A 12188-nucleotide genomic window follows, 5' to 3' on the forward strand; every position below is an offset into this window, starting at 1 on the left:
TATATATGCATACATGGGTGGGGTTTGGAAAGCTGGGTGGGGTTTGGAAAAAGAAGATGCATGCCCAACTTCTAATAATGCAAAGCTAACTTAACACCACTTTAACTTCCTTCTCTTATGTTATGTAACTTGCATATGCTACACCGGTTTGTTTTTTCGTTTTTTTTCTTATCTATTGACCCTTTTCGCAGAGCAGTTTGTTGTAGAGAAACGAGATGGCGCTTACGGTTACGCGCCATACGTCGCCTCAGCGACCGCGCACGAATACGAAACCAGAACCGCTTCTACCTTGCTTCTGTGCGATCAGCTGTCAGAAATGCAGCTGAGTTTTCGCTAACGCACTGTGCTCGAATTATGCTGGTTTGAGTCATGTGCATTGAAGACGTGTGCAGTAGTCGGCTACAAAAATAGTGATTGCCATATTAAGAGACGTAATCAACATGTGGGGCCAAGTTCACGGACCGCAGCTGCAACTGTCCGTACGTGTTTCCGGCACTACGAGATGTACAGATTTTCTCGAGGCGACACAAATTCGCTCATCCGTCAGCGTTGTATTGCTAACCTTCAAAGAGAAGGGCTTCAGCCCTGGTACGTCGGCAAGAGTGAGTACCGCTTGTTAAAGATAAAGGGAGTAGCGCCGCTTCATGTCATAGTAGGTTTCGCGCACAGTATCTACATACACCTACCCCATCTTGCGCAGAAACTTACGCCCACTCTTTCGCCAACGTGTCAAGAATAAGTGAATGGGCACGCACTTGAACATATGCGTACTCTTTACGCACAATGAATGACGGTACTACACCGATAGCGCACGAATGGTCGAAGCAGAATGTTTCGTGACGGTCCACAAGAGTAAGCGAGTTACTAGCGATGATGCGTCTTTGCTACAAGGTATTATAATGTGCCGAACAGCTACGTTTCAAGCCTTGTGCGCAGCAAGAACAAATCTAACGGAACTGCGCATGCCCACGAGTGGTTAGGCCGAAAATAATCAGATAGTGACCGCACCGAGGAACCTTACTAAGTCAGAAACGTGAGAAGCCGCTACTTAAAAATATTTCCCAGATAAAGAGCGAAGACCAAAACACTATAATCGTGATTCAATTCCTGAGCGGAAAGTTTGGATAGCTTCGGATGCATATTTAGCCCCGCTTTTACAGCAAGCATCATGCGTGAGCAGCGTTCCCCGTTTCGACAAAACTTTATGACCTCCGAAAGCGCTTTTACATGCGCTCTGCAGCTGTGGCCGAAGCTTCGTGTCGTTCAACCAGTCACCCTCTACAATATCTCCCAAAACAGAAGTTTGCTAAGCAGCACCGGCGTCATACACATCCACTGTAAACACGGAGTCAACATAGGCAGTTTAGGCAAGCAATGGACGCGTCACCACGTGATCAAACATGGCAGCGCCCACGGGATCGCCGCGAAAAGGGTCAATAGCTGTGTATAAGGTATTTTTTTTATGGTTGCGTATGTAAAAATTCACGATGTGCTTTCTTTTCCAACTTATGTTCATACTTTATGTATGACTGGTTATTCACGTGTGTGTAAGCGGGTGATCGGTGGTCTGTCAGGCTCTATGTGCCTTTACGACGCTCCCCTGGGCAACTATGTGTATTGGTTGTCTAAAAAAAAAAGAAAGAAAGATAGATATTTACAAAAGGCAACTACATCGCTGGCCAGTTCAGATGATGATGATGATGATGATGATGATGATGATGATGCCTCAACACTTGGCACAACCCACTGAGGGGGATAGGCCACGAACCGGGTGGTATTATGATAGAAATTTGAAATAAATTAATTTATAAATACATTCAGCCGAGAGCTCGAGAGCAAGGAGCAGTTCGTCTTCTTCGTCGGGACGCCCACGCGCATCGTCCACAAGAAACACGTTGTCGGAGCTAACACGAGAAAGATCCAGCCCTGACAGCGTTGAGTTTTCGAACTGATTTTTTTTTTATTCTCGCTCTGCACCTGCCGCGCGTTCGAATGCCAACTTCGTCTTCCTTGACGGGCGCCGCATGCTGAGGCGCTACAGGGCTCCCCCCCGTAGAGCGTGAGCCATAGGAGTCGCCTAGTGAACGTGCTTGGATGTGGGAGTCCAGACTTGAGATGGAAGCTCCGCGGACGCGAGAGCGGCAATGTATGCAGGTTTTAGTCGATCGGCAGCCACGACGTCTTCACGACCGTTGATGTCCAGCGTGAACGTTTTAGGTGTACGATGGAGGACGCGAAATGGGCCATCATAGGCCGGTGTGAGTGGTGGCCGTATTTGGTCACGCCGAACGAAAACGTGACTGCAGTCATGCAGATCCTGGCTGACGAAGACAGATTGGGGGTGTCGGTCGGCAGGAATTACAGGAGCAAGGTCGTGAAACGTGGTGCGCAGCTCTCGAATGTACGTAGCGGCATCATGAGTGGAAGGGGGCGACGACGGCTCAAAGAATTCACCTGGAAGACGCAGAGACACGCCATAGACTAGTTCAGCTGACGAGCAGCCGAGATCCGTCTTCAATGCTGATCGGATGCCCAGAAGTACGAAGGGGAGGTGATCAAGCCAACGTTCTCTTGGCTGGTGAGCAGTGAGGGCAGCTTTCAGTTGTCGATGAAGCCGTTCGACCATGCCATTGGCTGAAGGATGGTAGGCAGTCGTGTGAATGTGTCGAATGCCCAAGATATTGGCAAGTGCGGTGAAAAGGGCCGATTGAAATTGACGACCGCGATCAGTGGTGACGACAGAAGGGCATCCAAAGCGTGATACCCAGCCGTTTGTGAAAGCCTTGGCCACTGTCGGTGCTGTAATGTCGGAAACGGGAAACGCTTCCGGCCATCTGGTGAAGCGATCCACACATGTCAGTAGGTAACAGGCCCCTTGTGATGGTGGAAGAGGGCCGACGATGTCGAGATGGACGTGGGAAAACCTTGCGTCGGGAGGCCGAAAGGGGGATGGTGCAGTGACCGTGTGACGGTGAATTTTAACACGCTGGCACTGAAGGCAGGTTCGCGCCCAGCGTCGGACGTCAGCATTGATACTTGGCCAAAGGAAACGAGATGTGACTAGCTTCTGGGTCGCACGAATACCCGGATGGCTCATGTTGTGCAATTGATCAAAAATTGCACGACGAAACGCTTTAGGCACGAAGGGCCGAGGAACACCAGTAGACGTTTCGCACGTTATTAATGAGGTAGAAAATGGAAGTAGGCACTCCGTTAAAGATAGAGACGTGGATGAAGAGCGAAGACTATGCAGCTCAGGATCGTTGCTCTGGGCAGCTGCTAGCTCTTCCATGTCTAGTGGTGGCTGGGTCGACAAGGCATCGATGCGTGAGAGTGCATCAGCGGCGGCATTTTCCGACCCGTGTACGTGTCTGAGATCCACGGTGAATTCGGAGATAAAGCATAGTTGACGGATCTCCCTTGCAGTGTAATTGCTGTGATTGCGATGGAAGGCAAACGTCAGGGGCTTGTGGTCTGTAACGACGTAAAAGTCCCGGCCCTCCAGTAAATGGCGGAAATGCTTGATGGCGAGGTACACAGCAAGGAGTTCTCGGGCAAATGTACTGTATTTTACTTCCGGTGGTTTGAGTTTTTGCGAGAAGAATCCAAGGGGCTGCCAACCTGATGCGTGCTGCTCGAGAACAGCGCCAACTGCTACACTCGATGCATCGGTGATGAGACGAATTGGGGCATCAGGAACGGGATGTATGAGCATGGTGGCGTCTGCCAGAGCCTTTTTGGCAGTGGCGAAGGCAGATGCGGCGTCGTCGGTCAATTCCAGTGGCGCAGCCGGGTCTTTTTTTATAGCTAATAGGTCGGTTAAGGGCTTTAGGAAAGTGGCACACTTAGGAAGAAAGCGGCGATGGAAGTTTAGTAGGCCCAGGAATTCTCGGAGTCGTTTCATTGATGTCGGGGGTGGAAAGTCTTGGATAGCCTTCACTTTGCTGGCGAGCGGTTGTATACCCTGTGGAGTGACAAGGTGGCCTAAGAACTCGATTGTAGCGACGCCGAAGACGCACTTATTGGGATTTATGACGAGGCCGTAATCATCCAGACGGTGAAACAGGGTGCGCAGGTGATATTCATGCTCAGGGCCCGATGAGCTTGCTACCAGGAGGTCATCAAGGTAGGCAAATACGAAATCGAGACCTCGCGTGACCTCGTTGATAGTGCGCTGAAAAGTCTGTGCTGCGTTGCGCAGTCCAAAAGGCATCCTTACATATTCGAACAAGCCAAATGGGGTGATGATGGCCGTCTTCGGAATGTCAGCGGGTTCTACAGGAATCTGATGGTAAGCCTTCACTAAGTCAATCTTAGAGAAGATCGTGCACCCAGCCAAATTTGATGTGAAATCCTGTATGTGAGGAAGTGGGTAGCGGTCTGGTAAGGTGTGGGCATTGAGAGCGCGGTAATCCCCACATGGTCTCCAGTCGCCAGGATCTTTCTTCGGGACCATGTGGAGTGGCGATGCCCAGTTGCTGGAGGAAGGCCGCACAATGCCAAGTTCAAGCATGTGCTCAAACTCACGGCGGGCGATGGTGAGGCGTTCTCCAGAAAGTCGACGAGGCCGTGTAAAAACGGGAGGTCCAGTGGTCACAATGTGGTGAGTGACGGAATGCTTCACCGGTGACTCTCTGGTGTGCGGCTTCGTGAGGTTGGGGAAGTCAGCGAGAATTTTTGCATACGGTGAAGCAGGTGTGAGAGCTCGAAGGCTCGTTGACGAGGAAGTGCAGGGTATACCGTTGATGGATAGGCGCGTGTTGAGATCGATGAGGCGATGAGCATGCATGTCCACAGTAAGGTTGAAAAAACTGAGGAAGTCAGCTCCAAGAACAGCTTGCGAGACGTCAGCGAGGATGAAAATCCAGCGGAACGTACGGCGTAGTCCAAAGTCAAGTGTAAGAGAGCGTTGGCCGTATGTGGGAATGGCGGAGTTGTTGATCGCTTGGAGTGGGCAGGTCTGTTCGTTGCGACGGCGATCTGCACAGGAGGCCGGTATGACGCTAACCTGGGCTCCTGTGTCGACGAGGAAGCAAGCGCCAGTGATCTTATCAGAAACATAGAAAAGGCGGCATGACGTTCTACCAGGACCACTCGCCGCCGTCAGTGGCCGGTCGTCGCATTTCCCGACCAGGAGCACGGGCGAGTGCACTTGCGTGCAGAGGCCCCAAATCGGCGGTGGTACCAGCACATGGTCGAGGACGAGTCGTCCCGTGGCGCGTCGGTTGTCTGAAGTCCCGGAGAGCGTGGAGACGTCGAGAAGCGACTGTGGAACTGGAACCTGGATGCCGATCGGCGATGCGCAGGTACGCAGTCATCGAGACGTCTGACAATGGCGTCCAAACGGTTGTCGATGCTCGCGAGCGCGGGGTCTGCAGCGGTGGCCGGTGGCGACGTGGTCATGGCGTTGAGGCTATGTGCCCGCGAGTAGTCTGCCACTCGATCAGCCATTTCAGCGAGCGTGTCTACTGGGACATCTCCTGCAGCGACGAGGACCGGGACCATGCTCTGCGGTAAGCGCTGAAGGAACAACTCACGCAAAAGCTTCTCCTCTTGAGGGGCGGAGGTCCCGCCAATGAGCTGGCGCATGTGTCGCAGGAGCTGGGATGGGCGACGGTCACCGAGCTCTGTGGCCGTGAGGAGATGTTGGAGTCTGCTGTGTTCAGACTCGGACTTGCGGGAAATGATAGCTTCCTTCAACGTGTCGTAGGGATGGCTCGGGTGCGGCGAAGCTAAAATATCTGTGAAGTCTTCGGCTACGTCCGGAGGTAAGGAGAACACCAGATGCCAGTACCTGGTCTGTTGGCTGGTGATTTGCCGTAGACGGAAGTACGCCTCGACCTGCAGTAACCATGTGCAGGGGTTGTTTGGCCAAAATGGTGGCAGGTTGACGTGTTGGATCGCAGCCACCGCAGCACTGTTAGGTCTGGCGTCTTCTTGGGCGTCAGGACCGGTAGGCTGGGTGGAAGAGCCGGCGGGATCCATGCGGGATGGTTGGGGTTGCGTGTTCATTATCGGGTCACCATTAACTGTCGGAGCTAACACGAGAAAGATCCAGCCCTGACAGCGTTGAGTTTTCGAACTGATTTTTTTTATTCTCGCTCTGCACCTGCCGCGCGTTCGAATGCCAACTTCGTCTTCCTTGACGGGCGCCGCATGCTGAGGCGCTACAACGTAATAGGCATGTAGCAATATTCTGCATCGCGGTATGGGCGAAATTTGATTTTTTTTTCCGTGGCACTCGCTTTCAGTCAGGCCGGCGATCAAGAAGACGACGAAGTGTGCCGCATCATCAGCCAGCGCAGCACGCGCGGCCGTTCCATAGAGGCTACAGAACGCGCTTTGTGTTAGCGACTATGGAACGCACAGGAGGCGGCGACATGCCGGGCCCTTTGTCAGCCGGCAAGAAGAAAGCTTCGGGCCGAGGGCGCGGTAAACGGGTGCGTCCGGGACCGGCAGCGGGAGCACCTTCGAGCCAGCTGCCTGTACCCGGCGCAGTTGCACCGCAGAAGTCGGCGCCCGAGGAACGCACTGCTGCGAACGACCTGCCGCAGAATGGCCAAGGAGATGAGCAGCCGGCATCTCGGGAGGTGAGAACATCACAGCGGTCTGGCTGACTGCTTCGGGCATCGCATGTAGTGGATTATTTCCTTTCGACTGGTAAAGTAGCCTGCGCGGAAACAACCCGAACCGGGGTCAGACACACGGGTCAGTCTAAGCGGGGGACGGGGTGGAAAGGAGGCCAGAACGTTTCTTTGCTAGCTTACATTCCCGCTTTAATTTAGTGATTTTTCTTTGGCAGCATTCAAGGTTCAAGCCAGGCACGTGCGGCATGTAGATCATTGAGAAGGCTTCTGCCTCGCCTATTTTCAGGCAGATATCACGTGCTTTGGCAATCGATGTAAGCGAAGCTCTGGTAATCCGACAGGATGAAATGGCGCATTTATACTAACAACGCGTAGCTGACTGCGTCTACGGTCGCGCGTTCGGGAACCACGCCGGCGAAGAAACGCGACACAGCGCGCTTCGAATCCTACGGACGCCACAAAGAGAGCACGTGCTATGTGTGATGGAAGCGGACGCGGGCATGTGTACTTGCACGGCCGCTGGATTAAAAAGAAAACGCTTAACCTTGCACTCGGCCGCGCAACGCTTGAAACAGCGAAACTGCATGGGCGATCGTAGCCCAGCATTTTCCGGAAGTGCGCGCAAACTTTTCTTCTTATTACTAATGATCATGATGATAATTTCTTTTCGCGCGTCTCGGACCCACGGCCGTCACAGCGCGTTGAATAGCGCAGCTTGAACCACCGACGCCGCGTTCCAATGCCGACACCGCGTTCCAGGCGACACGCTCCGTGAATGCGTCTCATTCTCGCTCTCATAGCGCGTAAACATAGCTTCACCTCGCAGAGCACAAGCGTACGAACGCGCCAGCTGTGCACGACGACGACGCTCGAACGCAATCATGTGGTTCGCATAAATGCATGCTCTGCAGGCATGGACGTATAGCCTAGTGGTTACGACGCTCGCTTTGGTACCGGGGGTACGCGGGCTCGAATCCCCCCTCGGCAAGAAAGTTTCTTTTCTTTCTTGGTAGTTTCTTGCTACGCAGCACAAATTACGGCTGGCTTAAACAGCTTCGCTGTTAATAACAAGGTGTGGCCTGCCGCGTCAGGTCTGCAATGGGAGCGAACGTGTGACAGCCCTAGCTGAATTCGTGGCCTCTTGGCTGGCCCGAACGGTGCTACCTGTGGGCATAAGACGCATCGGCTTCCACGGGCGACGGAATTTCCAGCGCGTTCCGGACACCTTAAGCTTGGCGAAATTCCGGTGTGCAACGCTAACAAAGTTGACGGACAATTTGTAAATTCAAAGTGTGTTCGGCAAAAGCCTGTGCCCATTCGACTACCTACCGCCGCATGCGCATTGGCTCATTCTTCTTCTGGCGTTTGGTACCGGGGGAATCCACATTCTTGGGGCGCTTCTCCGAACCGCATGCCGTGGAATCATCACCGGGCCGCTTGGGAGCCATCCGACGAACTCGATTGCTGTAACGAAACGTCTGACGAAGGAGCGTTGCCGCGAGCGCCGCTGTGCTGTCCCGTGATTGCTGAGAGAGTGTAAGGGGGAGAGGCCACAGCTGTGATAGCGCAACTGTGGCTATGCGCCGCTGTGCCATCATGTGATTGCTGAGAGAGTGTGAGGTGGAGAGGCTACAGCTGGTACCGTTCCAGGGCCCGGACGGACGGACGGTCGGACGCCGCGAGTATGAGCCATTAAACGATTTCTCATTAAAACTGGTTGAGCGAGGAGGAGCATCTATCTCTCGAGAAGAGCCTGGATTGGCTGACCACACCAGGCCAGACGCGAGCTGTCAAGGCCCTACCCTCCGGATGGCGTGACCCCGTTCCTGCCCGCCGGTCTGCTTCGCCCCTGCCATGGCGACACCAACACCTTCCTCTACACCCTCCTTTTCTCCCACTCTCCCCCCCCCCCCCCCCCCCCCGTTGGCGCTGAGCCGTGCTCCCTCAAGGGCTGCAGAAGATAGCGCCAACCCCCTTCCTTTCCAAATGAACCACTTAGTAGTAGCCTGGACATTGACGACGTAGCTGCGCGGAGCACCTGTTCAGCAGAGTCATGTGACCGCCTTAATGAAAGCGTGCGCGCGGCTGCGCCCGGGCATTTCTCCGCTCTACCGAGATATGGCTCGACCTAAGCGCACCTTGACGCCGGGAGAAGAGGCTGCCCGTAGAGAGAAGCACCTCCAAGCCACGCGGGAAAGGAATCGCAGTCTTCGTGCCGATCCAGCCGACCTCGCCAACAAAGCCGCCGATAAAGGACGTCGCCGAGCCGATCCGGAATACCTATCGAGAACGCGAGAATCAGGCCAAGCGTCAACGCCTTGACCTGATAGCCTTGCCTTGCCCTGATAACGCAACCTTGCCTAGGAAAAGCCAAGTTAAGCCACGTTAAGTATACAACAACTAGTTGCTAAGGAACGTCGCCCAGCTCCGCTGTTTCTTCAGACTTGGCACCGCTAGTGTCAAGCTGGCCGCATTTTTTTTCTACGTGGTTCCTAGGCAACAGTCCTTGACTGGTGGTGCCATGGCGGATCCCGCTGTTGCCGATGCACGAGGCCTGCACTGGCCGTGGTACTTGCTCCCACGGTTCTTGCACCGTGCTCCCACGTACGACAAGCGGCGCACCCACTGATCGAAGCTAAAGACTACTTGGCGTTGGCACGCGAGCTCTGTGCGTGTGCTTGTGGCTTAATTTTAGGGGCGAAGCACCTCAGGGCCGAGCCTTGTCCCTCGTCGTCCGTTGCTCTGGTTTGCATGGAGACCGCTAGGGGCGCTGCGGTGCACAAGGGCTATATAAGCGCTGTATATACTGTACACATGTACAGTATATCTATATGTATACAGACACACGCACACGTATGTATATATATATATATATATATATATATATATATGTATGTATATAAGTTAGACCTGCTTATAACGAACCTCCCTATAACGAATTCCTGGATATAACGAAGTTTTTCTATTCCCCGCCGTTACTCCATTGAAGCACATGTATTTGAGACCTCTAGGTAACGAAGTGGCAGCGGGAGACTCCCTCGAAATAAGGAATTTTCCCCGCCGACAACCTAGAGATTTCGCCCCAAATATTGTCATTTTTTCGCGAGCAGCAACTGGAAGCACCTTCTCCGCTGCGACGGAATTCGAAGCGAGCGCACGTGTGCGTGCGTGCGAGCGTGTGCGAGGCGGGCCTGCATCCCTCGACCTGGCGATCTTACCGCCGCGGGCGTGATCTTTCCCCCTACCTTCAGTCAAACCTGATCCTGCCGCTTGCTGCAGCTGGCCTATCCCGCCTAAAGTCCCTAGGGACTTTAAGCCCGCCAAGCCGGCACTCTCCTTTTCCTGTTGATGTTGCCGACGCGCTGGCAGACGCTGTGACACATCACACTCGATGAGCGCGGACACGCGCTGTCAAACGCTGGCGGAGTGTGGAAGCGCCGCTGCACAAGCGAGCGAAGTGACCTTCATACTGTTGTCTATCGCTTCAACGCAAACTGAGCGCCGAGGACACACAGCACGCACAACGCTACGAGCCGCCGACGCACATACACTGCCTGGACTCTGCCCCAACGCAGATCGCGCGCCGCCGCGCAGTACGCAGTTGATGCCAGAGTACACTACAACGCCACCCGCTATCCCTCCCCCCCTCGCTCCCTCGCCGGTGCGGAAGAAGGCGCGCTTCCTCCCTGCTTTTCTTTCTTGCGCGCGCGAGATTTAGACGCGGTCGTCGGCTCCCCTCGCACGTGTTCACTCGCCCATAGAGCATACGGCGCGCGGCGACTGCGTTATCGCCCTTGGACTTTATACGGAACATATATGAGCCAAAACCAATTTTAGGGCCACAACGTGTCATAGACAGCATCTTTATATAGCTAATGCGGATCTCAAGGGCCATACTTTTGCTGGCGGAAACCGAAAATACGTCATAGTTGTCGCCCCCGGCACTTTGGGCGGTCAATGCCATCGTCAAGCCACCAAGCCAAACGACATGAAAAGTCAAAATGGCCGCTCGGACCGGTGCGGGGTGGCAGTTCAGCATCGTATGATGCGGAAACGGTCCCACAGTTGCGACGCAACAGCGGGGTTACCAATGCATTGGCTTCTATGGGAGCTGTGCCGGGATCGGCCGAAAACAACGTAACAGCCGGGAAAACTCAGCACCCGCGAACGTAACAGTGGGGTTCTACTGTAACACTATACGACGATACGACGCCATCGTGACGCTCGCTCTTCGTATCCGATGTCTCGCGCTTGTGCGAAACGACACGCGTCCACGCATCCGGTACCTGGTGTGGCATTCCGAGGATGAGTGCTTCGACGAAAACGGAAAACGGGTGCGCTTTACAATCGAGGGCGCGTTAGAATCGAGTAAATACGGTAAGCGTTTCTCTTTCGAATTTTCGTGCCGAATCTGCATATAACGAAATCCTCTTAATAACGAAGTTTTCGGGAATTTGTCAATTTCGTTATATCCAGGTTTAACTGTATATATATATATATATATATATATATATATATATATATATATATATATATATATGTATATAGTATTTGTACGCGAAGCTCCGGCTTCCGGAAGCCGGAAGCCAGCCTCCGGCTTCCGGAGAACGCTTCCGGCGTTTTGCCCGAATGATCCCCCGGTGCTTCGCCCACTCATCATCATTCACTTCGTGGATATGCGGCGTTTTTTAGGGGCGAAGCTCCTTAGGGTGTGGGTCTACATTAACGAAAGACTGCGCGTTTCTAACGCGTTTGTGCTAGCGCGTTACGGCCCGTGTAAGAAGCTGGTGTAAGACGCTGTGGCCTCTCTGCCTTACCATGTATTCATAAACGCTCCTCGACTTGAACTTGACTTGCCACCGCCTTGGGCAGCGCGTTCGAAACGCGTTGAAAACGCACGTCAAGTTCAAGTCGAGGAGCGTTTATGAATACGGGGATTATACTCTGTTAGCAGTCATGTGATGGCGTCGGCAAACGCGGTGCACGTTCCGGCATGTGTAAACGGCTGCGTAAGACGCTGTGGCCTCTCCCCCTTACAAGAGAGTACTGCACGTTTCTAACGCGTTTGTGCTAGCGTACCCTTAAGCGGGAGATGGTGCAATTATAATGAAGGGCGCTGTTATAAAATAGGAATGACGTCACATATGGCGCGTGTCATTGGTGGAAGTCAATCGTTCGATTTAGTGCGGCGAGACTGGGCGAATTACACGGAAGATTCACGGTTTACCGATGATTCCCTCCGGAGCTTCGCCCACTCATCATCATTCACTTCGTGGATATGCGGCGTTTTTTTAGATGGATTGTCGGGCTGATGGTCTGAGGTATTGCAGAGCACTATATTGCTCATGCTGCTTAAAATAATTCAAATAGAAGAAGGAAACATTGCCGCGTAAGTGTAATTATTACAAACTCATACGCCTGAACAGAAAGCACCTGGCTGTGCAGAAAGGCGTTCCTGCACGTGATCCTTATTTGCATGTGCTTCAGGCGGTGGCGGTCAAACGGCACCTCGTGCCTAGTAGCCTCATTTTTACAGCGAGGCTGTGTATGGCTAGCCGATTGGTCCGTCCGTCGCCTGCACGCAGAAACTGTCGTCGTCAG

The 12188-nt window shown here is 53.4% G+C and overlaps 1 protein-coding gene across 1 annotated transcript in view; it reads left to right on the plus strand.

The window, feature by feature from the left end:
• The first annotated feature begins 6307 nt into the window (after window positions 1-6307).
• The window catches only part of LOC125945232 (uncharacterized), an 83698-nt gene continuing 77817 nt past the window's right edge, over window positions 6308-12188 (plus strand). The window contains exon 1 of the mRNA XM_049666899.1: window positions 6308-6590. Within this exon, the coding sequence (XP_049522856.1) occupies window positions 6357-6590 (234 nt within the window). The 5' untranslated portion in view covers window positions 6308-6356. The remainder of the gene's footprint in view (window positions 6591-12188) is intronic.

The sequence above is a fragment of the Dermacentor silvarum genome, chromosome 5, assembly GCF_013339745.2.
Source record: "Dermacentor silvarum isolate Dsil-2018 chromosome 5, BIME_Dsil_1.4, whole genome shotgun sequence".
In the NCBI taxonomy this organism is placed as follows: domain Eukaryota; kingdom Metazoa; phylum Arthropoda; class Arachnida; order Ixodida; family Ixodidae; genus Dermacentor; species Dermacentor silvarum.